General features: G+C 37.4%; 1 protein-coding gene across 4 annotated transcripts in view; it reads left to right on the top strand.

Annotated features, from left to right (window-relative positions):
• Window positions 1–7,360: 7,360 nt before the first annotated feature.
• The window catches only part of LOC103708176 (callose synthase 7-like), a 41,591-nt gene continuing 22,812 nt past the window's right edge, over window positions 7,361–26,139 (top strand). For 2 of the 4 annotated variants that reach the window (XM_039125724.1, XM_039125725.1), the window contains exons 1-28: window positions 7,368–7,691; window positions 8,620–8,720; window positions 10,319–10,431; window positions 10,530–10,617; window positions 10,729–10,839; window positions 10,953–11,093; window positions 11,283–11,372; window positions 11,477–11,568; window positions 11,665–11,788; window positions 13,288–13,422; window positions 13,587–13,663; window positions 13,739–13,826; window positions 14,148–14,270; window positions 14,349–14,466; window positions 14,651–14,982; window positions 15,062–15,114; window positions 15,198–15,258; window positions 18,584–18,665; window positions 18,749–18,798; window positions 18,870–18,956; window positions 19,126–19,224; window positions 19,417–19,511; window positions 19,602–19,683; window positions 19,790–19,953; window positions 20,114–20,237; window positions 20,331–20,434; window positions 20,513–20,618; window positions 20,710–20,861. In XM_039125724.1, the coding sequence (XP_038981652.1) occupies window positions 7,487–7,691; window positions 8,620–8,720; window positions 10,319–10,431; window positions 10,530–10,617; window positions 10,729–10,839; window positions 10,953–11,093; window positions 11,283–11,372; window positions 11,477–11,568; window positions 11,665–11,788; window positions 13,288–13,422; window positions 13,587–13,663; window positions 13,739–13,826; window positions 14,148–14,270; window positions 14,349–14,466; window positions 14,651–14,982; window positions 15,062–15,114; window positions 15,198–15,258; window positions 18,584–18,665; window positions 18,749–18,798; window positions 18,870–18,956; window positions 19,126–19,224; window positions 19,417–19,511; window positions 19,602–19,683; window positions 19,790–19,953; window positions 20,114–20,237; window positions 20,331–20,434; window positions 20,513–20,618; window positions 20,710–20,861 (3,197 nt within the window). In that variant the 5' untranslated portion in view covers window positions 7,368–7,486. Of the gene's footprint in view, window positions 7,692–8,619; window positions 8,721–10,318; window positions 10,432–10,529; window positions 10,618–10,728; window positions 10,840–10,952; window positions 11,094–11,282; window positions 11,373–11,476; window positions 11,569–11,664; window positions 11,789–13,287; window positions 13,423–13,586; window positions 13,664–13,738; window positions 13,827–14,147; window positions 14,271–14,348; window positions 14,467–14,650; window positions 14,983–15,061; window positions 15,115–15,197; window positions 15,259–18,583; window positions 18,666–18,748; window positions 18,799–18,869; window positions 18,957–19,125; window positions 19,225–19,416; window positions 19,512–19,601; window positions 19,684–19,789; window positions 19,954–20,113; window positions 20,238–20,330; window positions 20,435–20,512; window positions 20,619–20,709; window positions 20,862–26,139 lie in introns of all 4 variants that reach the window. The other 2 variants (XR_005511569.1, XM_008792988.4) reach the window with 2 other exon arrangements.

The following is a 26,139-nucleotide window of genomic DNA, read 5'->3' on the forward strand; positions in this document are numbered from 1 at the left end:
ATAGATGCACACTTGGCGGTGTGTATTCTATCATAGTATCTTTGTGGGAATCTAATGTATTTGGAGGGTGACCTCCAAAACATGGTTTTTATTGTAGCTCTATCTTTCATCACTTCCATCTATTCTGTCCTTTATCAGTGTTGTTATTTGGGGCAAAACAGTTGTTGGCTGATTTTTGTAGCATGCTGCTTAATACAATCTTTTGATTATATGATTATAAACTCCTGGATGAAAATATGTTAAGAACAATGGTATTCATGAGTTGGTCTCCATGGTATTATTCTTTTGCAATAACAAAATGACAGTATGCGTTTTCCAACTTCTTCAATGGTTGGCAACTTGAATACTTTGTATTTGCGTCCTTCCGTTAGAAGGATTGCTTGCGGGTTGAAGGTGTAAAACGCTTCACTAATTCTAGGGAAGCTTAACTAAAATTTCTAATCCATAACTTTGGGCTAGAAGAAATATACTGCCAATCATATGGATTTTTTCTAGAGAGCAAGCCATGGTGTGCTTCTCTTATAAGCCGATGTTGTAACCGGCAGAGCATGCCTTTGTTTGCTTAAAATCTAGAGTTTCATTTCAACAGAAAGATGCCTACAAGGCAGGTGATACGTGGTTTGTTTCCCTTACACACTAACTGATTACTTGAAAGGATTAATAGCTCGTGGCACAGCTGACTCATGATTTTAGATATGGTCTAATTGTAAAACATGTCGGTGAATGGCTATATTTTCTATCATCTATACTCTTTATATAATGCTGAAGGATTAGAGCATGAAGTGAGCACCTTGATGCTCTTTCAACTTCAACGACATTGGCAGAAGAGTGTTTATCTTTCAGATTTTCTCTGACTTGCGGAATGATGTTTCCGTTTCCAGTGTTTCTGTTTGGTGTATTGCCTGAATTCTGTCTCCGTATGGTTATCAGCTTTGAGAGCATGTTGGTGGGGTCAGCACGGGCCTCATCCTCCTCACCCTCTGCGTCCGCTTCTAGTGGTAGGAAATTGTGCAATTCAAAAACTTTTTCTGGTGCGATGTTGTCTATACCTTTGAAAAGAATAATTAAATTGATATACTCATAAATGTTGGATTTTATATATAATAACAAATTTTAGTCTGATCTATAGCTCAGAAATATCTAGATAAATCAACATTTAGTTTGCATGTTTTAGAATATTTAGAACAACATCAGAGGTATGGAATTGCAAATTAAATAGTTTATGATATGCTTTTACTCATTACATATGCTAACTTTAATTTTTTATTGGTTAAATATGTAAATAAAGGTTTAGGATACAATAAATTTTAATTTCTAGGCATTTTATACATCTTAGAAAATGGCTGGCCATATTGAGTTTTATTTTGAGAGGCCTTTTATTGATTTTTACTACAAAGCATTTCGAACCTAATGTTTTCAGACACATTCTTGCCTCTCCCGCTTTATATATAAAAATAGGAATTTTTAGCAAAGGCTCCCTCTTAAAGGAGTTAAGTGGTATATGTGTGTATACATTAGGTGTAAAATGAACGATTCTACAATATTATGTTTTATCATGATTTAATCATCAAAATTTGGTGAATTTAAATCTGTCCTTATTTTGAAATATATAGATCATGATTCATAAAGTAAATTTTCAATTCATACTTATATCAGGTATTTTTTTATAGTAATGTAATTGATACCTCCATTTTAATACCTGCTTGATGATTGTCATATACATGCCTTATTTTGTGGTGGAGATGATGTTGAATGGTTTGAATCTTGGATTTGCATAACTCATCATCGATTTTAGAGATACTGATTTCTAGGTAAATTCGATCTTCTCTCCTCACACACCCCATGGATATCCAAACCACCTCGTCACCTCTCTGTCAAGTTCGGGCACATTCGGGCTTCAAGCCTATCGAAACTCCTATCAGGTCAACGGGTACTAGAGTTGGACCACACCAATTGGCTCATGAGTCCCCTGTCGCTAAACTTGATAACTTGGGTGCTGGACAACTTGAGATAGTTGAAAGCAGTGGTGTTGGAACCTAAACCCATCGATCTTTTTAAGGATGGTCTCTGGCTTTCAGATTTCCTCATTGACTTTGCAGCACTGATACTTGAAACTAGCCTTTCTAGCTCACCTGAAGGTGCTTTCTGCTCCTTGGTGAATCTCTTGCAGATGTATTCAGCAACAACTCATTTAGTTTATACCTATATAAATCTGATGCAAGAAAAATATAAAGCGGGAGGGATGTCCTAGAATTCCACCTTGTTCTACAATTTTTTCTCCCATGCACAACTGATATATAGTATCAGCATTCCTGGCAGTGCTCAGACGATGGGCAACAACAATGGTGGTCTTCTCTAGCATGATCCTATTCAGTGCTGCTTGAACTTTCCTCGTAATCCATCTGTGCTCTAGTTTCTTCAGGTTGATCCCATCTATAAGCACTTCACCAGCCTGAGGATCATAGAATATTTGATCCCAACAAATATTCTCTGTTGGTTGTTTCATGAACTCAACTTATGAGATGGGTTTGTTCAAGCATGTGAAATTGTATTAGATATTGTGCTTGCTCAAATGAATTACAGGCCACAAAAGAGGACAGGACAAGTGTTTTTTTCTTTTTTCTTTCAAAAAAAAAAATGATACTCCAGATTAGAAGAGGATTGAAAGACGACAGGCTTCTGTCGATTAAGATAGGAACTATATAAAGAGCCTAGATCCTCTCCAGTCCAGAGGTGGGTTTGATAAATCTAGTCATCCAATCGCGGCCTTCCATGATTTGTGTGATGACCATGATTGTAAAACCGGACCTCTTCGGGCCATGCCCGGTTCGGAAAAGAAGATCCTGACTATGCTTGAAACTTTATAATTTTAATAAAAAAAATATGGAGATTTCCTTAGAATTTTTCTCCTAGACTGTTTATTGGAACAATTTTTTTCTTGGTGTAGTTTTGAATAGTTATAATGTACTAGTAAATATTTCAAATATAGGATAAATTTAAAGAAAGGTGTTACGCACTAATATGCCTTACTCATGAATCTCTTTTGAGGACGTGATGTTTTTAATTTGGATAAGTTTTCCTGGATGAAGACTCACTTTGGATTTTGGAGGCAAAGAGACTTATTATTATGTGCAAAATCATGCAGATCTAAGGTTATGAAGACTTTTCTACTTGGATAACTCTTTCTTGGAGTTCAACAATTTTAACATCCTCTTTTATATATAAAAAAAATTGATAGAGAAATCCAATTAGGGTAATCACATGAATCGAAAAAAGTTGAGAAATGTAGCCATGTGTCAGGATTAGAACTAAACTGCAAGAAAATAACTATTATTCATTTCAAGACCTAAAGGATGCTTATATGTGTTAGAGTGTAAATTTATCAATACTACAATATTAAAATTCTGAGATAAATAAAAACAATGCAAAAATAATTTGTATAAAACCACTTACAATGTTTCGAATGTCAATTGAACTTGATAACCGAGTCTTGTGTTTAACACAATTTTCTTAAGACAAATTCGTCTCCCTCTCGGTGCTTAAGGTTTATATAGACGTTTGTCTCCTAAGATAAAACGGTATGAAATCTCTTGAAAATGAAGCACTCCAATCTTTAAACCTTGTTTGAAACTCAATGCTTAGTACTCAAATTATGGGAATGGGCTGGAAGGAATAAAGAAACAAGTGGAGAGAGAGAGAGCGCAAATCTGAAAATCTGTTTGCAACTGTAGAAAAAGATCCTACAAATTTCTAAAGACCTACAGATTGCTGAAGTGAAGGATTATTTTATATTACAACTAAATAGCAGTTATAGGAAGTTAATAGAATGCCTTGAACAGACACAACTGTTGACAAATGACAGTTTTAAAAATTGTTCTGTCACACCCTTTAGACCAACTTTGTGGTATGCAAACTATTCATTAAAATATGTTCTCCTAATGTGGAATTCATATTTTTCCATCAATAATCTATTACCAATTTGATACTTTGAAACCAATTATCTAATTCACTACCTAACGAATTTGAGCCTGTGAATATATGACGTTATTCTACTCAAAGAGTAGAATACATTTCCACTTAGACCCGTTCAATTGAATATGTGGGTCTCACATTTAATTTGGCTTAAACACTTAACTCCTATAATGCTCAATATTCTAACAATATGATCTCACAATTTTGAACTCAAATGGAACGTTTTAATTGACAATTCTGTTCACAAGCATTAAGCTAAAATAGTACAAGGAATCAAATTCTCCCCACCATTAGTCTGGTATTAATGCTTTTATTTGGATGACTCTTTTTAAGAATTTATCGTAGCAATGTTTTAGTCCTCTATCTCTATGGGGTGTGCCCATCGGGGCTTTGCGCGAGTAGTTTATTACACATAATAGCAGTTTATCATACCCAAGATTTCTATTCATACTATGTCTTTTTCCTTATTAACGCTTTGGTGATTTAATTTCTCGAGAAGAATGGAACAACTCACAAATGCTCTCTGTTTATCTAAGTTAATGTTAAATTAGAGACACCCATCACGATTCTCTCGGTAAGCGAATTCGTTTTTGGCCAAACCTCATATTCTAAAAAAACATCATCTCAGCCTCGTCCCCTTTTCGTGAAACAGATCTCTTTCAAGTATTTAATCGAACATATGCTGTGCTCTGCCACTGAATAGGGATCATTGAATTATATCCTATCATCGTGCTCGTCAAAACTAATACCGGAAGACTAGTTAGCACCGCCAAAGATGATCATGGGCCGGGGCTCAGGCCTAAACTTCGGGTCGGGCCTACATAAATTTTGATATTTTCGGTATCCAAGCCCAGCCCATATAAACTTTAATCACCACCAATACTTTTTTGCTCTGTGTCTTTCCTTCTCCAAAGACAAAGGTGAGGGCGGAGGAGGTTGCTGAAGATCTGGTGCTAAGGATAGGACTCAGGTTTCAATAATAACATTATGTCATTGTAAGATGAACGGTTGTTGTTTGCCCATCCATGATTTCATGTTATTTAGTATAGAATAACATGTATTGTAGCCTTTTTTAAAGAACTTTGGTATTAAAATCTGGATGCATGGATGATAAGATATAAATATTATAATGAGATAATAGTCAAACAATGACCGTTATTCAAATATGCACCATGTAATTATTTAATAGATTCCCCCAGAATTGTTAAATAATGGCCTGGCCTAAAGCACAATAACGCCTTGAACTCGGCGTGGTAAGATCTCGGTCGGAGCCCAGCCTACTTTGTAGTATGCAGCTATCCAAGCCCAGAAGATAAGGGCCGATTGATGCGCGCGCGCAGAGAGAGAGAGAGAGAGAGAGAGATATAGAGAGAGAGGAGGTGGTGGGAATGATGATGCTGGAGTTGGGGGGATAGGGGCGGCAATTACTCTGCTCATTGGATACCCGACCGATCCAACCCTAATAGGGCAAGTTTTACCTGACTTGTGGCGGATTTGAGGTGGATATAGGTAATGGTAAAACCTACCAAGAACCTAAGCTAGATATATATAATCCTTTATAAATTTTCTCTCCCAAACAAAAATTATAGCTTTACTTGTTTGATTCGTCTAACTCTATATGCTTTATCATATCATGTTACAAGACTTTACTCGTCCCACCTTGCCTCAGGCTAGTATAGTGCTAGTACAAGTAATAGCCGAACGGGTGAAGAAGACTATATAGGAATTTAAAATAGTAAAAATATTTAAAAAATAAAAACTTTATATTATTAAATATAAATAATAATATAATTATTATTTATGTACTCTATTTTGGATCGAGCTAGATTATATTTTAGCTAGACCGAGGCGGGGATGAAATTTACTCGGATCCGGAGGAGCCCGACACTCTAGCGTGATCGATTTAGTGAAAATATCCGCATACACCTTTGTATCTTGATTTAATTACATGGAGAAACTTTATGTGTATCTCCGCATCTTGGTGTATTATTGGACGGAAACCATATACATACATCTGCATATAAATTTCATGCGCATGTCCGTACATGAGAAAGCAAATCCCAGAGCATACGTCCGCATATAATTTTTTATGTAGACTTATTTCCACATAAGAATTTTATGCAGGTCTCCGCACATGTCGATTATGAAGATTTTTTTGGTAAAAAAGTTCTAGGAAATCTTGCGGAGCCATGTCTCTTCTGAAGTTTCGCGCACCACACGTGCAACCGCATGTGTCCCCTGCCGCCTTCCCTCTCCATCTCTAGCTAGCGCCAGCGAGAGAGAGAGAGAGAGAGAGAGAGAGAGCGAAGTTGGCGGCCACATCGGATCGCCGGGGGGAATCGACACGACAGTCTCCACCCTCTCGTCCGATGGCCAATCCCTATACCCTAAGAGCGCGCGCGCGTGCGAGAGAGAGATAGAGAACAAAGATGGCGTCCACGTCGGATCGCCGAGGGAATCGCTACGGCGGTCTCCACCCTCTCGTCCGACAACCAATCCCTCATCGCAGTATAAGTTATACCCTAAGCCCTAGAATCCAATCTGTAACCCTAAACCTTAAACCTTTTACCAAACCCTAGAATCTACCGGCCAATCTCTAAACCCTAAACCACTCTCAGGCCTAATCCTTCTCTTCTCTAGTGCCAGGAGACCTCAGAAAAGCTCTAGGCATGATCAAGGGCATCCCCGCGGACCTCGAAAAGGAGCAGCAATCCGACAAGGTATCGATTAGTTTCGCTACAAGGCAGTAGATCGTCCTCCCCATCTCGATCCTTCACTTCTTGTTGCTGCATCAGACGAAGGAATTGGAAGCCACGGTCTCGACGCTTCTGAGGAAGTCCGTTGACCGCACCCCCGTCTCAAAGGCGACACGATCGTTAGGGAACTCATATTTATTGGTATTTGATGTACACGGAACATAACTGGATCCGGTTAGGCATGGTTTATCCGTGAGACCAGAATCCAGGTAGAGGAGAATAAGGATCCAACAAAAAACCGAACCCAACAGCGGAAGAAAGGCGGGAGGCCCATAGCGACTGAATAGCGAGTCAAAAAGGGCACCCGCCATCACCTTTATTCTTGTCCCTGAGACGCTGCAAAGAGAGTAGCGATTCCTAGCTTCGGAGTAGAGAAAGAAAAAGAGTACGAAAGAATTGCGCTTCTCTCCTCTTCTTTCTTTGTCTCATTCCTTACTTGCCGGCTGGGGATACCGGAAGCTAATCGCATCGAATTCCAACCCGAAAAGAAGTAAAAAAAAAAGAGAGCAAAAGCAGAGGTCCATCTCTTCACCGAGACAGAAGCAAGTAAAGCAGAGCCAGGCCTCTCTCTTTCTCTTTCTCTCTCTCTTACTTTCTCCTTTCTTCTCTCTTCTTTCTTCTTCTATGCTACATAATGCCCCTTCCCCCCTCCCCAACCCCTTTCACGCACTCATTCTCCTCTTCCCCCCGCGCACGACGACCCCCAACCCGCCGTCTCCTTTGGGGAGGAAGAACAACGAGAAGAGGAGGGGAAATTGATGGCGAGCGGCAGTGGAAGCAAGGTCCTCGACAAGTCGTTGTCGAGGAAGATGACGAGGCAGCCGTCAATGGCGGACTTGCCTGAGGAGGAGGGCCCGCCGCCCCAGGACAGCGAGCTCGTTCCCTCCTCCCTGGCCTCCATCGTCCCCATTCTCCGTGTCGCGAACGAGATCGAACGCGACAACCCTCGCGTCGCCTACCTCTGTAATCAATCCCTTTCTTCCTTTATAACCTCCTCCTGTTACTTCTCGAAGTGTTTCTTTGGCCATTAGCTGCTCTTTTATAGCAATGACAATTTTTAACGTGGAAAAAGTTGGAATTTTATTGCTTATAAAGCTACGAATATTTGATACTTCGACAAAAAGGAAGCCACAGAATGAGTGCTTCAATGACATTTCTAGCCTTAGGTTTTTAAGCTAACAATTTTGATCAGAAGTTGAGCTGGTTGAAGAAAAATCCGGCATGGTAGATAATGCGAAAATTTCACCACAAGGGGCATATATAGATGACATAAATCAGAACACTGGCTTGAGATTTGTCGAAGAAAAACACGTCAATGCAGTAGTCTCAGATCAATGTTAGGCAGGGAAGATTGTGAGATTCTTTATAACACCATTATCATTTTTAGATCTTCAAGTACTGCACCATGCAGTCATTGGACATATTTGATTTAGCTTTTTTGGATAAACATGTTTTCTAAAGCCTGTGGAATATGAAGGAGAGATACATTCATTTTACCTTCATGGTGGTCTTTTGTGAGTTACCATATCTTACTTGCTATCCTCACAAATGGTACTAAGCACTTCTCTTGTTTTAATGCCTGCGATTTTCACTTCTATTCTCCCAAAGAAGGTTTGGTGTCCCTACTGCTAGGCAAGTTCTTCCTGGTGAATAAAATAGTTTATTATTCTTACATGCTATAAACTTATTGATACTGTTATTTAAAAGTATCTCTTATATCATCTACTGACTTTATCATTTGATCTTCCCTGGAAGTCTTAAATTAGAAACTATGCTAAGCTTCACAGTATTCTACTGATTTACAAAACAACTGTTTTGTTTACGTTGACTTTTTATTTCCTCTAAAAAATCTATGCTGAAAACCTTTCATTTCTTATATGTCTTTAATTAGGCCGCTTTCATGCATTTGAGAACGCCCACAATTTGGATCCTACATCAAGCGGTCGTGGTGTCCGCCAATTTAAAACATATCTCTTACATAGGCTTGAAAAGGTATATGTTTCTGTCATTTTGATATTGTTATGAAGAATCATTTTTTGCATCTTTCTATAAGGCTCAAATCTGAATTTTATTTGATTTTTCACTAATCTGTTTTGGTTCATTGCGTTATTTTTAAACTCTATTACATATTTGATCTATATCTATTTAGTAACATCATCTGTATCCCATTGTGGCAACTCAGGCTTAAATATCTATGATCACAGGAAGGACATATTGAGGATTAATAGCCAGCATCCAGAGCTTTTGTTTCTTATGATATGCGGATGTAAATATAGATGTTTCTAAATGCTGCAGTGTATTGGTAGTTGATGTTCTTTTTAGATGCTGTGACTTGATACCTGTTTTGTCAAGAGGGTTACACCCAGCAAACTTGACCAATGTAATTATCTGGGCTGGAACCAAAAAGAAAGAAAGAAAGAAACAAACAAAAAGAAGTTGGTAAATTACAGCTATAAAAAGGTGAGATATTCGATTGGCGCTGGTCTCTGTAGATAACAACTGCAGACATGATTAACTAAATGCTATGTCCTTTGTGAGTCATAAACATTATACTGTAGGATATTAGATTGACATGTCAAGTTCATGGTCATTTTTGGAGCACTCCATGGAAAAAAGATGTTTACCGAATTGCAATACTAGTGCCTTCATCCCCAAATTGATGGCCAGACTGAAGTTACTAGCAGGGGTCTGGAGAACTGGTTGTGATGCATTGTAGGACTAGGAGGTATGTGAATTCATGGGATTTGGCCTTGCCATATGCTGAGTTTGCTTACAACGAATATATCAATTGTAGCAACATGTGTTGGGTCTAGTTCCCTTACTAGCTGATGTTAGGTCAAGTAAGGACATAGAAGCTGATGCTGATTAAGTTTGACAGTCTGCAAGAGGTTTGAAATGCAATCATACCTATTCAAGAGAAATACAAATTTGTCGAAAATGCACTTCAAAGAGCTAAAGAACTTCAGGAAGTTGGTTTGGTGATGGTGCATCTCAGAAAGGAATCTTACCCTCATGGGATTTGTCACAAATTGAAGCCTGAAACAGCTTTGCCCTTTTGCAAGATCCTAAAGAGGTTACATTCTAGTGCTTATCTAGTTGCCTCTTCAGAATAACTCCAACTTTCCCCATCTTCAATATGGCTGATATCTATGATTTTTATGTGCTCGATAATGTTCAAGATTCCAAGTGATTCTTTCAAAAAACAAAGCCAACTTCCCAAGGTATCACCTAATGTGGTTGAGGATATCCTTGAAATGAAGGAGGCAACTATTTTAGCAGTGACAGTCTGTACCATCAATTTTTATGAAGAGGTATTTAGATCCAGAAATGTTTGATTAGTAATTCAAGTTTTCTTGTCAGAGCCAATATTTCTCCCATCAATATTTCTACGAGATGGTCCAAGTGGTCCACAATAGGTCTGATGATCCTCTTGGAACACACATGCATGTACATATAGAGGTACATGCATGCACATTCATCATGCATACATGTGAAAGTACATGGCTGAGGCTGACCATTGTCCAGTGTTAGCCTGGTCCATTGGCATTTCTTATTATTGAAGGCATAGTAACTTTTGTTCATTCTGGCAGGATGAAATGGAGACAAAGCGACAGCTCGCTGGAAACGATCCAGGGGAAATTCAAAAGTTCTATCTGCAGTACTATGAAAATTTTGTTAAGGAAGGACCTGTCAAAAGAAAACCGTAAGACATGACATTAGCTTTTTTTTACCCTTTTTGATACTTTGACAAGCCCTGCCATCTGGGAAAATTTTAAATTATTTTATTGCTTGTCCGCTTAGGGAGGAGATGGTTAAGCACTATCAGACAGCATCGGTATTATATGACGTGCTGCAAACTGTGGTACCCACAGGAAAAGTTGATGCTGAGGTTCATATTGGATAGTGCTACAGTGTGCATATAACATGCTTTCAGCATTTCACCTTTATATTTTATTCTAAATAACATTACATAATATAAGCTAGATACATGTGCTTGCAGATCGATAGGTATGCTAAAGAAGTTGAGAAAAAGAAAGTTCATTTTGTACCCTATAACATTCTTCCTCTTCATGTTTCTGGGCCTGCTCCGGCAGTTATGGAACTTCCAGAGGTCTGCAATGTGTTAATATTTCTTCTTGCCAGCTCTTTCTGCCACACAATTCTTTTATCTTTCTTCAGTAACATATCCTGCCATTGTCCTCTATTATCTTATGGATATTGCAGATTAAAGCAGCAATCAATGAACTAAGCAACATACAAAATCTTCCAATGCCCAGAGTACAGTCAACGTCTTTGATGCCTGGAGATGGGGATAGATCCATTCATGATTTGCTTGACTGGCTTGGTCTAGTTTTCGGCTTTCAGGTGCGGAAGAGTTTCTTTCTTCATGCTAATTTTTTCTTCAAGAGTTATATTTCTGTTATTGTTGTTTCATTCTGCCTAATGCTTTTAAGTTTGCATATTTGTTTATTCTTCTGGTAATCAAACAAATGTGTGGTTGAATAACTCAAGCAATTTGAAATTTCATCACCTCTTTAACTTGTTGGTCTGAAGAAAGGGAATGTGGAGAATCAAAGGGAGCACTTGATTTTGTTACTGGCGAACATTGACATAAGAAAAAGGGAAGAGGAAGAATACACACTGGTAATACAATTTGTTTGCATGTGTGCTTTTACTTCACTATTCTAAAGATGATTCCAATTTCTTTTAGTTGAACAACTATTCTGCAATTCACATGCCATTCGCAGCTAAAAAGTGATACAGTGACTGACTTACTGAATAAAGTTTTCAAGAACTATCATTCATGGTGTGCCTATTTGCATCGTAAGTCAAACATCAAGTAAGTAATGCAATTGTTTGGTTGGAATCCTTTTTATTAAATACAGGGGGTGAAATCTCAAAATGAGCATTCATGAATATTCTGTCTTCTCTGCAGATTTCCAAATAATGCCGAGACAAAACAGTTAGATCTACTTTACATTGGCTTATATTTTCTTATATGGGGAGAAGCTTCAAATGTTCGGTTCATGCCTGAGTGTCTTTGCTATATCTTCCACCGTGTAAGCTACCTACCTCTATGTAGGTTCTCTTTCGGCTTGTGAAGCATCATTGATTGATTGGATTGATTTGCTTCATAGCAAGGTATGCCATACCTTGCCAAACTAGATGGTATGGGCCATACCGTACCATACCGATTAGGTATTGACATGCAGCACAGGGACATATCGATACTCAGTACGACGAACCGGCCTCCGTACTGGGCGTATCAGCATAGCAACAAAGTGCACCGATATGGGGCTTGGTACTGAGACATCGTACCTTATTTCAGAGTATCTACCAATTCCAACCTTGTCTCTTACAATGGCTTTGAAATTTCTGGTGATATCACATCTTGTGATAAAAGGGAAAATATCACTTCAAACATCTGCTGGAGATGTTATACATTTAAGATCCTCCAAATTTTAAGGAAATGTACTGTTACCTAGAAATCTAGTTTTAGTTGCATACATGAATCGTTCTAGCTTTATGGTCGTTGTATTATGTTGTATTGTATTGTACTGTATTGGTTATATAATATCGATACATAATATAACATAGCATAGTGTAATATTATATTATGTTTTGTTAGGTTTTGTTATATATAGTATAATCTCTTCATGCTTTTCTAAAATGAGCAATATTCGGCACATTAACTTGGTACTGTTAAGTATGCAAAAGTCCATTGATATTTGTACAGCAACCGTTTTTACTTAATTCAGTACAGGATTGATATTCTTGGATTTTTCAGGCTCGATCTGCCAAATATTGAGATGTATTGAGGCCCTATGAGACCCGTTATACCAAGATTTTTTTTGTACAAGTGTAGCAAGTATTTTATATCTTGATCGTATAGTTAAATGTGTACATGAAGATTTGTCGTACCGATCTTACCGTATTGATAATGTATCACTACAGTACTGATGTTTGGCTTGGTATATGAGTCGAACCAGTCTATACTGATCTGACCCAAGTGAAATCACATGGTACTACCCAAAATCAGGATGTGTACTGTATTGTACCCACCCATACTATTCGGCAAGGTTTGTCATCTCGGTACTAGACCTGTACCGGTGCCATACTAGCATAGTGTTGGTATAGTACGGTACGAAATTTTTTTAGCGTACCGAGTGTTGGTAAGCCAACCGTACCGGTAAAATATGGTACGCCCCGTACTATCTGGTTTGGGCCGGTACGGCGTACTATGCTGCCCTATTTTGGGCAATATGGTGATAAAAAGTAAAAAGAAAGAGATCGGGAGTTGTCTCAGTACGATGTGAGTACCGTATCATACCGTATCGAATCGGTAACATGTCGATAAAGTACCTGGTACTGAGATTTTGGATCTTGGTATACATAGTATTAAATGTGCTCAAAAGTTTTGCACCCCTATGTACATGGTACTTAGGCTTTAACATGAAGAGATTTCCTCCGTTATGTAATGCTACTTTCAAAATTTTCATATGCTTCTGTACCTGCAAAGGCAACCAAAGTAATATTCTTCTTTGTGTACATATTTAAGATGGCGGAAGAGCTAGATAGAATTATATCAGGTCAAGGACATGTGGTTAGTGGAGGATATTTTGACACAGCATACCACGGCGAGGAATCATTTTTGCAAAAAGTTGTGACTCCTATCTATCAGGTTATGCACAAGGTATATGTTAGTACTGTGGTTAGAATTAACTAATACTTCACAAAGCACAAAAAGTATTGATGTTAATTGTGTTCATATGACTTTTAAATGAATAATTTATTTCCTTACCGGAATTTCTCTCTCTCTCTCTCTCTATATATATATATATATACTTGATGCAAAAGGAAGTTCAGAGAAGCAAAGCTGGTACTGTTAGCCATTCAAGATGGAGAAACTACGATGATTTAAATGAATATTTTTGGTAATTGTTCTTATCCTTCCTAAAACTTGTATTTCTCATGGTATTTGTCTGTGAGAAATATCTTCTCTTTTTCAGGTCAAATAAATGCTTTAAATTAGATTGGCCGATGAAGCTTGATGCAGACTTTTTGGCCTCTTCAGAGGATATACATCCTAAAACTGAGGTTAATTTTGATGCCTATCAATGCATCAGAAAATATTTTTGTTCAGCATGCAGAAAAGTTTTACCTGATTAATTGTTAATTTCTTTCACATCAAACATTTTTATCAATAACTGAGTATGCTTGAAATTGATTTCCATGCCAGAGATTTAGATTAGTCACCTAAATATATGTTAAAGTGCATGGTGTGGAATGGCAATATTAAAGTCAAGTATAAAGTGATGAAATTATGTAATTCACTATGTCATATTCAGCAATATCTGGGGAATAAAGTGGGATATTTGATAATTTTTTGCTATTTAGTAAAACAGTAATTTTTTACAGCACCGTGACCAAGTTGTTCGTGGACGGAGGAAGCCTAAAACAAATTTTGTTGAAGTCCGTACATTTTGGCAACTATTTAGAAGTTTTGATCGTATGTGGATATTCTTCATATTGGCTTTCCAGGTGCCCTCTCTTTTGACCTTCTAGTAGTTGATACCAGATTTCGAAATTGTAATCATAATGTTTTTATTTTTCTTTCAGGCCATGTTGATAATTGCATGGAGTCCATCAGGATCCCTTGCTGCATTCTTTGACCCAGATGTTTTTAGAAGTGTTTTGAGTATCTTCATAACTGCTGCATTACTTAATTTCCTGCAAGGTATAATAATTAGATTAGATTTCTGATCTTATGAGCTTCGTTATAGCAATCAATTCTGGCATCAGTTGGATTTCGAGCACAACCTTTTTGAAATTAAGAATATAACTGTTTTAGCACTGTGATTTTGAAAATTAGTATTTGGTGCTGGTATTTTTCCCTTATAACAACATCTTGAACTTTGCAGCTGCTTTGGATATAATTCTTAGCTGGAAGGCATGGGGAAACATGGAATACACTCAAATAATTCGGTACCTATTAAAATTTGCAGTAGCAACTGCATGGATAATAATTCTCCCAATAGGCTACTCTAGCTCCGTGCAGAATCCTACTGGACTTACTAAATTCTTTAGCAATTGGATTGGCAATTGGCGCAATCAATCACTGTACAGTGTTGCTGTTGTCATATATATGATACCCAATATTTTGGCTGCATTATTATTCATGCTTCCACCAGTTCAGAGAGCCATGGAGCGCTCCAATTCGCATATAGTCATTTTTCTTATGTGGTGGGCACAGGCAAGAATTTTGAGCTTCTAACTAACTAATGTACTTTTGCTTTTACAATTGACTACTTATATATTATTCTGCATCTCAGCCTAAACTATATGTGGGAAGAGGTATGCATGAGGACATGTTCACACTTCTCAAGTAAGATTATATGATATGCTTGATTTTCAATTTGTAATCTATTATTTCTTGATGACAATGCTCTTATGCTGTTGACTGAACAGGTACACTCTTTTCTGGATTTTGTTGCTCATTAGCAAGCTTGCATTTAGTTACTATGTTGAGGTAATATACTTCTTACTATACTTTTGTTTTGTAGCTTGCTTGAAAGAGCTTATTACTTTTGCTAGATTGAAAGTGTATGACATTTAATTGCATCATTGACAAAGCTAGTTTTCAAGTTGAGCAAAGATAAGGCAAAGTTTTATATAAACCATGTTTTTTCTTAGAGAGGTTCGTACCGTAAGATGAAACAAAGCATTTTTTTTTTCTTTTATATAAAACCTAAAGCAGGTCATTTTCTCTAATGTTGTGGGTGACTTCCTCTGCACCCTTGTACCATTTTAGTTATAGCACTGCCATTCCTCCTTGAAAGAATCCTATCCCATGGCTCTTTCCCTGCATCTCCTGCTCATAGCTAACTATGCTGTGGTCTCTCATTATCCCTCGAGTGTTCTCATTTGTCTTCGCAACTTGTAGAAAAAATGATTTCATATTATTTGATTTTATTGCAGATTATCTCAATGTCCATAGATGTATGTTAATGTTGCTTCTAAATAGTTGTGCTTTTATTTATGTTTGCTATCTATATTGTGCAATGACATCTTAGTGATGGTAAGCAAAGTATTTGAATGGACACGATTGCATAGCTGCTATAAAAAGAAGAAAAATGATTACAATAAAAATCTACTATCCAAACTTTTTGAAGGTGCATGCTTCACTATCCAATTAATGCCACTAACCCTGCATCAGCACATGCCATTTGCTGAACTTGAGTCAAAGCTGGATTCTCTGAAAGTAGTACCTGGTGTATGTACCATACCGGTACCTAACCGATACCCCATATGTACCGAGTCTTAGTATGCTGAACTGACCCCTGTACTGGGCATACCAACGACGTGCCGGCATGGTACTGATATAGGGTCTAGTACCGAGACAGTGAACTTTGGTAGCTCCTCCACCGTTTAATTATTTTGACAACAGGAATAGTTCGACACGTAAAACACGTGAGCTTGCAAATTAGACATCGTCAAGTTAGGAGTCAACTGGCTATCTATTGTTGTCCTAGCCCTATTGATGGCAGGTTTTCACCATCAGGACTTTAGAACACTTTAAATACCCATGTACTTCCTAGTTTTCATCACAAGGCAATATTTTTTTTTTGGTCGAGTTCTTCTAGCTTCTCTTGTGCGGTGACTAGTGAGACACTGCACGAGATCTTGTGGTGGGGTGTGATGGTTTGGGAGGATTTTCTGGTGCGGATACCATGATTCTTCAGCAAAGTCTTTGTAAGATCTTAGGTATGATACTAATGGTTCAACAGGAAGAGAGGTGTGATGCCTTCAATCATCTTTTGGTTATTTTTAGAACTCTCTAATATCTTTTTATTTTGTTATCACTTTCACATCTATCAATAAATTTGCTTTTTTGTTTAATTTTTGCTCTACTTCTGACGCATGCATGTGGGACAAAAGATTATAGCATACTTGCATCAGAACATTAGAGAGGGAAGTTTCCCTAGAATCAATAGTTGTGCCTTCTTGACACTTGTTGCAAATGTTCTGAAGCACAACAAACACTGACTTGCTTTGGTTGCTAGGTCTTGGGTTGATGGTTCAAACAGTTGACCTGTTTACCTATTTCAGACCCTAACATACCCCTTCTGATATATTCTCATATACCATGTGCAAGTTATGAAGGCAAGGGATTGGGGATGCAGATGGAGGCGTGGGTGATGTTGGTGGCTAATGATGGAGGGCACAGAGCTCTCACCTGGCTTGTCTACTTCACCAATGGTGGCTAGGGTTGCAACATTAGCTGTAGATTCAGATGATGGCCCATCTTTCCTAATTCGGGCCGTCAGAATCGTCTCTTGATAGGGCAATCAACAAGCTTCAATCTTCTTGATTACGATGACAGCAAGTTTCTTTTCATGGTTTGATGAAATAGAGAAAAGGAGAGGTGGAGAGCAAGAGATCTTCCTCGTGATGATATCTTCCTTCCCCTGAGCAGAGGCATCTTCCTTAACCCAAGTGATTGTGAAGAGAAAGCACAGAAAAGAACACAAAGAAAGAAAAGAAGAAAGAACAACATTAGTGACTGAGAAAGGAGAGTAGGATGAGGTTTCTTTTTTCGAAAAAATGCTTTCTTACCAATTTAAGGATGCCAAATAAATATTTGACTTGGGCAGTTTTTAAATGGTTGAGCACTTGGTTTAGCAGTTCAATGGAGGTTCAAGATTGCATAATGATGCATCATAGAGTCGTGGGATTGGAATTGCTCTATTGTTATATCTTAGTTGTCAATTTTCTTTATTTTCTTATATGTCTAATTATCTCTAGTAGGTTATCTTAAATCAAGGACTGAGACTAAGAGATATATCTGATTTGACAAGTTGGTAGACTTGATTTCTATAGATGGTATTGTTCATAGAATTGTTTATGCAGTGCCATCCATGCTATAGTGACCATGATCAGTAACCACACCTTACGGGCAAAGAATGCTGAATCGGCCCGTACCGAACCGATTCGATCTCTGACCAGTCCGGTTTGGCGTTAAAAAATGGTATCGGCCCGTACCGGCTAGGCCAACTTTTTTTGGGCTTTTGGATGCATGAACCAGGCCGAACCGGTCCGAACCGGTCCGGTGGCTGATTGTTACGCCTACCGGTACCGGTTTGGCGATCCTTGCTTACGAGGTTAGTTTTGGGATTATAGAAAATTGTTGGGGTTTCTTTTGTGAGAAATAGGGGCTGTCGGGTTTTACATAATAAGGTTGGATGATTAATTAGTGAACAATGATGATTTTCATGATGCCTTCTTCTCAACCTCTAGGGCTTATTCGTGGATCTTGGAACGAGTTCAATATTATCTTTTCTCTTCCTATCTTCTTCCTCCCTATACTACTCTCTTTATTTGTCTTTTTCACCCCCCTCCCCTCCTAATTATCCTCTGCAGCCAACTACGCCTAATCAAATCTGATTAGATCTAGTGAACTATTAGATTTTCAATATAAAACTCACTAGTTTCTCAAAGCAGAGAAAAGGAAAAAGAAAAAGAGTATAAACTCACTCATTATGTGTGGTTATTATGGATTCAATACCTTGCATGGTAGATCATAGGAAGTTTAATGTTATGAGTGTGGTATCTACTTCTCTTATTCTTAAAGTTTGTTTGTGTATAATGCAGCAGAGGTCTTGAGCATGAATTACTTTTACAGCAGGTTAATGATAATGTTTTAACTTTTAATAGTAAAGCATGCTTTTTTTTTTGTTAAATTTCTTTACCTTATTATCATTTCTTACTGTCTGCTAAAACAAACCATGTGCATATTTGTATTAAATGTTCTTAGTTCTCATTTTTTATGTTTTTTTTTTCTTTTATGTTTATAGATATACCCATTAGTGGAACCGACCAAGATAATCATGAATTTGCGAGTTGGGAACTACGAATGGCATGAATTTTTTCCTAATTGTAAGATTCTAGTTACATTTGGAATCTGTGGTTGCTGTGTCATAATTTAAGCTGCCTCTATTAAGTCACTTGTCAACTTGCAGTACAACATAATATTGGGGTCATCATAACCATATGGGCACCGATTGTCCTGGTATGGAGGAATCCTTCTCATACTGTTTATTTTATAATCTTAAAGTGATTGTTTTAAGTTTTCATGTGTAGGTATATTTCATGGATGCACAAATATGGTACGCCATTTTCTCCACTATATTTGGAGGTATTCATGGAGCATTCAGCCACCTGGGTGAGGTAAGTGTTTTGTAATAGTGCATTCACAAAATTTTCATTACAAACCTTTTAGTGGCAATTTCTAGTGCATATTTTCCTAAAACTAAGAAAAACCTGTTTTTGAAAGGCTTCCCAAAACGGATATAAATCTTGTATTATGTGTTCTCTTAAACGTTTTGGCTTTCCATAGATACGGACACTGGGGATGCTAAGGTCCAGATTTGAGTCGGTGCCAGCATATTTTAGTGAACGCCTTGTTCCAGTTTCTGAGGAATCAATAAGAAGTGAGGTTGTATGCTAAGCCAGTTTGCAAAGTAGTTTATCATCCTGCATATTATATATTTCAAGTTTCTATGCACACTGCAACTTCAAGTACTATGTTATATATTGAAAACAAGTTACATGGATATTATGATTTAAGAAATAGCTATAGGCTATAGCCATTTCCTCTTTTCTACTGATTTTATGAGCCTCAAGTTAGCAGGACGAGAAGGATAGGAGGAACATAGCAAAATTCTCTCACGTTTGGAATGCATTCATCTCCTCTTTACGGGAAGAGGACTTGCTTAACAATTGGTTGAGACTATTACTACTATCATCATTGAAATTAGTATGATGACAATATGTCATGCCATGAAGTTTCTTAATTTTCTTTTCATTGTTCAGGGAGTTGTCTCTGTTGCTTGTGCCATATTCTTCAGATGACATATCTGTTGTGCAATGGCCTCCTTTTCTTCTTGCTAGCAGGGTACATATATGGAATATCCCTTATGTTGCTCATCTAATTTGGAAATGCCCATGCTCAGTTATCATTTCCTTTCAAACTATTAATTATCTTTTGCTGACATTAATAGATACCAATTGCACTTGACATGGCCAAGGATTTCAAAGGGAAGGATGATGCAGAACTAATAAAGAAGATCGAGAATGATACCTACATGTATGCGGCAGTCATAGAATGTTACGAGTCATTAAAAGATTTACTTTATAACTTTTTGATTGATGAGGGGGATCAACGGTATGTATAGTATATTCTGTTAATATGATGTCCTGTTAATTCTTGAACTAGAAAAATTTATTAATAGTTGAATGTTAGTTTCACTGGCAAAACACTGGTATTCTCTTATTTTAACGGTATTCATTTCCCCATTGATCTAACATTTTATCCTTACTTGCAGAGTTGTTGACAAGATATGTCATAGTGTGGAGACCAGCATACGGGGACATAATTTTTTAAATAATTTCCGGATGAGTGAGCTGCCCCAGCTAAGCAATAAATTAGAGAAACTGCTAAACCTTTTGGTATCTCTTCATTGCTCTAATTTTACGTTTTGTGTTTCAAGTTCCAGACCTCATTTGTGTTGATCATCCCTGAGTAATCTTTTATTTCTGCAGAAAATTGTTCATGAAGACATCGAAGCCAATAGGACTCAGATCGTCAATGTACTGCAGGATATAATGGAGATCATTACACAGGACGTGATGATTAAGAAACAAGAGTAAGATATGGCTGAATTGTTCTTCTTATTACATGAACAACTGATTCACATGGAGTCTTCATCACCTTGTTTTTACAGAGAAAAACTTCCAGGGGAAATTAGTGAAAATGAGACTGATAAAACAAAGCCAAAGTTTGCACATATAAAACTAGAACTAATGGACGACGACTTGTGGAGGCAAAAGGTGCTCCAATCTTCATAATATTCTTTTAATTAACTTATCTGAACAAGTATGTGTTAGTTTCTCTAATTTGTTTCAACTATTTATTTGTCAGGTTCTTAGGCTTCATTTGCTATTAACTGTCAAGGAATCTGCAATAAATGTGCCAATGAATTTGGATGCTCGACGTCGCATTACTTTCTTTGCAAATTCCTTATTCATGAACATGCCATATGCTCCAAAAATTCGTAAAATGCTCTCTTTCAGGTAAACTATATTGCCATTTTTTATTTATCGACAGCGATACATGAATTCTTCTTTAGTTAGGTTTATGATGATAGGGTAAACAATTTTAAATTTTGAACATTCTCAAAATTAACATTATCATCGACTAGCATACATCAGTATGGAGCTTGACATGGCCTCTGAATCTTGCTGGTAAGTTATGGATGTCATTTACTGGTTTGAACTCTTATTCTCTATATGCTGCAAGTTGCCAAGAATTAGCTGTCTTTAATTTCCCATTCAAGCCTTAGCTTTAAACTTTTAGATGTGTCGTATGCTGCATTCATTTCTTCAAAGTAGTTGTATGGTATGAACGTATGAATTGGCCTTCAGAAAGTGCTGTATAGTTAACTTCATCGTGCAAGAGAATAAAAACTAAGGGACAGCCCATAAAAAAGTATTAATATTAGAAAATAATGAAAATCTAATTTTGAACTAAGACCACTACACTGAATTTGCTATTTGTTTTTGCTCTTTTTAATTTACCAAGGAATTATTCTCGAGTCATCGCTACCTTTTTCAGATTGATTCATCACACTAAGGTTGGAATTGGTTTCCATGTACATAGCGATGCATGACACTCTATGGAAGAGGATCATTTAGGGTTTAAGATAGGAGCACTTCTATGAAGGGTTGCTGAAATTTTTGGTTTAATTTTAAATTAAACAAACCAGAAAAGTATTGTTCTTGCAGAAAAAGTTGTGGGTAGTTGTTAATCAATCTATGCTTTAGGATGTAAGACCTAAATTGGGTTTCTATGTGTCTACATAATTGAAAAACAAAATCAAGAATTGGCTGGAATTTGCAGGAAAAGATCTGATATTTATATGATATGAAAAGGAGCAATTTGAGATCAAAACAAGGAAAAAGATGGGAAAAACAGAATCATACATAAAAGAAAATAGAGAATAACACAGCACAAAAATCGATGAAACAAATAAAGGGGAAGACAAAAGATGATTTGGACTCGCATTCAAGCAAGGTCCGCTGAACCAGTACCGGGATCCGTACCGGTTGGCGGCCGGTACTGGTCGGTATCAGTTCGGTATCGTACCGTGTGTTGGTACAAATAGGGCATGCTGGTACCATACTTACACACCCCTTTTTTTTAGAGTTGTCAAGAATTTTTAATTGGTAATCACTCTTTTTTTAACTTATTCAATGATTTTAAGTCTAATTTGATGTTTTTTGATGTTCTTGATGTTTTTAAATATTTTTTGATGTTTCTATAATTTCAGTTTAATCTAAATGATGCATCTTATTGTTTTAAAATGATACAAATTATAAAATAATTAGTAAGATGTTGCTTGCTATAAGGAACAACATAAAATATCCTCAAATCAAGTAGTGATGTGAAAATTATAAAATAATACACTCAATTATATACATTTAAAGTACCACATACATATCGATATCTAAAATTAGGTCGAGCAGCGATGCCTTTCGTAGATATCCGGATCATTAGCATAGTCAGAAAGCACATCAACCCATCCCTCTAATCAAGCGGCATTGTAGTCTTGTATGTTCATCCCATAAGAAACGCACGCCGGATTATAAGCACTCTTGGATCTCTCGCTGAAGCTCTAGCTCTGAGAAGTGTCACTGGCTGATAATACGGTTGTGGAGGGGTCCATTCGAATTGCTGGCAACAAAATCGGATCCGTAAGATGCTCCAGGCTGTGTAGGACAGTAGCCACTGGAAGATGCCTCAGATGCACTATATCCATATCCGTATTCGTATGGGTCATAGGCTGCCTATGGTTGCAAGTAATAGAATTCAGTATACAACTCGAAACCTAATATGTCTATGGATTCTACTCCATGTGCGAGGTCATCTACAGCTGCATCGTGTTCGGAATGACCTCGAGGAGCCCGTCTTATATATGCAATCGATCCTTGCGGACTCTACTAGATCGTTTACCGTGGTCCCTATCCTATGTTTTATGCATAAACTGGGACTTACCGGTGAATTGAAGACCACCCTGTGACCGTGTCTCATAAATGGTGTGCTGGACAACTGCATTCTTACCCTTCGTACCACTCTCTACCTAGCTATGCTGGGAGGATGTTGTCCGCCTTCTGGCTGAGTTGACCGAATAGCATAGTGGCCTCGTCTAAGCATCTCTCGATCATATCTCTGAGAGGATTCTTGGACAAGGAGTCATATGGTGACCGGCTTTTCTGTGGCTGTGGTTGATTAGCCGAAATGATGCGTGGAATATTGCTCTCCCTCAGCAATTGCCCTTCATTGATCCCAATCTTGTTGGCTACGAAACTGGCCGGTCGTGGAGACGATCCTCGCTTATTAAGCTCCGATTCTTGTTGTTGGCTCACAAGCCATTTGATCATAAGATCATTCTTATCATCAACGAAAGCACTATAGATCGGATCTATATACATGAGCTCCACTTTTTTCTGAATGCACTTCAGCCTCAATCTCAGATTGTATTGAACATATACAAGGTCGTTGAAAAAAATTAAAACATATTTTTAATCCAAAAATATATTTTTAATTTTTAAAAATTATATATAGTTCAAAAGTTAAAATTTTTTATGTCATCATGTAGATCCTTCATAGATATACAATATATAATAAAATCAAGCCAAAATTGAAAATTTTTGCATGATCTCTTTTTATGTTGCAATTAATGAGCTATATTTCCAAGCTCCTTCAAAAAAATGAGGGAATGAGATAGGGGAGAGAAAACACACCTTATTTAGGCTTGGATCTTCCATCTGAACTCTTGAATAGGTGTGATTTTTGAGTTGTTGAGAAGGGAGAGCGGCGGAAACCTCTCCGCCACTTTCAATTGTTGTTATGGGCCTTTCCAATAACAAATAATGCCCCAGACAAGTCAAAATAGGAGGCCTGGTTCAGAACCAGGTCGAATTAGTGCGAATCGGCCGATTCACACCGAGTTTGAATGGAACCGGCCGGTTCTGATTCTTTCTGGCCGATTACGGTTGGTTCGGAACCGGTTCCGGCTAGTTCAGAGCTGAAATTGAAAAAAATAGCGAATTGACCCGGTGCCGATTGGAGCCGGTTTTGGCCGGTTCGGTATCGGATCCAGCCGATCAGGGTCGGAATCAGAAAAAAATTGCGAACCGACTTGATTTTGCACCGTGTCGGCTTGGCATTGCCCGAATTGGGTGTTTCGGCCCGGTTCGGCAAACCACGCTCCCAAGCCGAATCACACATAGGGTTGCAAGCCTCACACTAGTCTTATGGTATCATACGATGGGAGGAAGAGTGAAGTTTCATTCATGTCGTGCATCCCAACCTGAATATGTAACTCAAAAATAAAATAATTCCAAAATCTTGGCCCTTAATTCCAAAATAATTCACTAAAACTAAAATAAGCAGAAATAAAATGAAATACAGAAAATTGGCAAATATAATTAAATGTGGGAAAATCCTAAGTCCTGCAGTCTTTTGATGCATCAGGACCCGATCTTGGATCCCCATCACATAAGATTTTTTTGACATAGATGCAAATAGTTTAGATTTGAGTGAGGATATCTTGACCTAGACTCGACATGATTTTTTCTTCAAACTTTTTGTATTTGTTAGGGGTTTGAGTTGCAAGTTTTGCACATGTAATTTGAAAACATTGGACCTTTTCTGAGGTTAAGTTCAGATGGCAATCCGATCAATAGGGCTAGAATTGGGCATGTCTGATGCAAGTGACTGATTTTATGGATGTGCTTCCATTACATGCTGTGTTTTGATTTCAAAGGGACAATGTCATCATATCTTTTAATCCTTGAATAGCTGTGTTTCTTTCACATGCAATGCATTAGGTACTTCAATTTAGCCTTATCCGTGAACGTTTGGTACACCAAAAGGCAGTCTTACTAATCCAATCCAAAATATAATTTTTATAGAATTAGAAAAAAAAGGAAAACTAAGGTAAAAATTGGAAGAGGAAAACAGAGAGTACACTCCTTAGATTGGAGCTGATGAGTCAGGGAATTGTGCTACAGTCTTGTATAGCCGTACTAGAAAGGCTTTTTGTTTTAAATCTCAGGAAGACCCTAACTAATTGTTAGTGATGCCATGTTTTGTTGATTGAGATCTGAAATTGCGGTTTAGGGCCTGATTTACATTGAAATTTACTTCTGAGTTACTTTGGTAATAACTCACAACAACACTTGTCCAAACTCCAAACTAAGGGGGAGAAGAAAGAGGAGAGGGGAGAAGAAGTATTTAGAGAATAACAGAAATCTAGAAGGAAAGGGGGCATAAAATAGAAGACTCAAGGAAGAAATAGGAAGAAGAAGATTATTCTTTGTTCTGAAAGATCCAATCCTTCAAAATTTCAGATGTTATTGAACAGGACTTGATTAATAATAAATACCAAAGCAAGTATAAATTCTTAGGCTACCCCAAATAGATGGTTGGCCTTTGGTTTATTGGGAAAGGAGAGATGAAATGGATGGAGATGGGTGTACAGTATCCCAAATGAGATCAGATGTTTGTTCATGCTTCCCACTCCCCCTGGCCCGACAGCCTATTAAAGGGTTGCATGATTTAGACAGATGGATTTCAATTTTAAGTTAACACACCAAATCATACTCTTTTCTGAGCCTTCCAAACTAGAGATTATATAACTTAATTCCAGTCACAAAACTAAAATGGATTCTAAAACCAAAATAGAAACCTAAAAATCTGACAGTGTAGAATATGCCACATAGCTAGAGGTTCACATATACTACATCAACAATTCGAACAAGGCCTTCTGAGCCACCTGGCTATAGCACATGTAATTTAGAATTATGTCTTCACGTTCAAATTTAATATAAAATTCACAATGTCATTAAAAACTCGGATGAAGATTTAGAAACGTAGAAAAAGTTCTAATAGATATAGAATTTCAACTTTCAAGCATAAACAAATGCATACAAGTTCAGAAATATCATTCTGAAAACTCATGATTTTGGATTTTCTAGTGGAAACCGAAACCATGGTGTCATCTACTAAATTTTCAAGGAAGAATTGGGTTTTAAGTAATTGTAGATTTCTGATCCTTGAATAGGTTTTGCAACTAACTGCCAATTTCTGCATTTGGAAGGACTTTTTGAATCTGAATCCAATTGTGGGGACCAAAATTTTAGAAGAAATCCTAGGTTTGGAAATTTTTCTGAGATTTAAACCCTTAAAATAACATTTAGGCTTCAAACTGATACAATATCATAATCCATAAATAAACCCTCTGACTACGGTGTTTAGACTTCAAAGTTTCAAAACAATACCTAGGTT

This window comes from Phoenix dactylifera, chromosome 4 (genome assembly GCF_009389715.1).
Source record: "Phoenix dactylifera cultivar Barhee BC4 chromosome 4, palm_55x_up_171113_PBpolish2nd_filt_p, whole genome shotgun sequence".
NCBI classification, from domain to species: domain Eukaryota; kingdom Viridiplantae; phylum Streptophyta; class Magnoliopsida; order Arecales; family Arecaceae; genus Phoenix; species Phoenix dactylifera.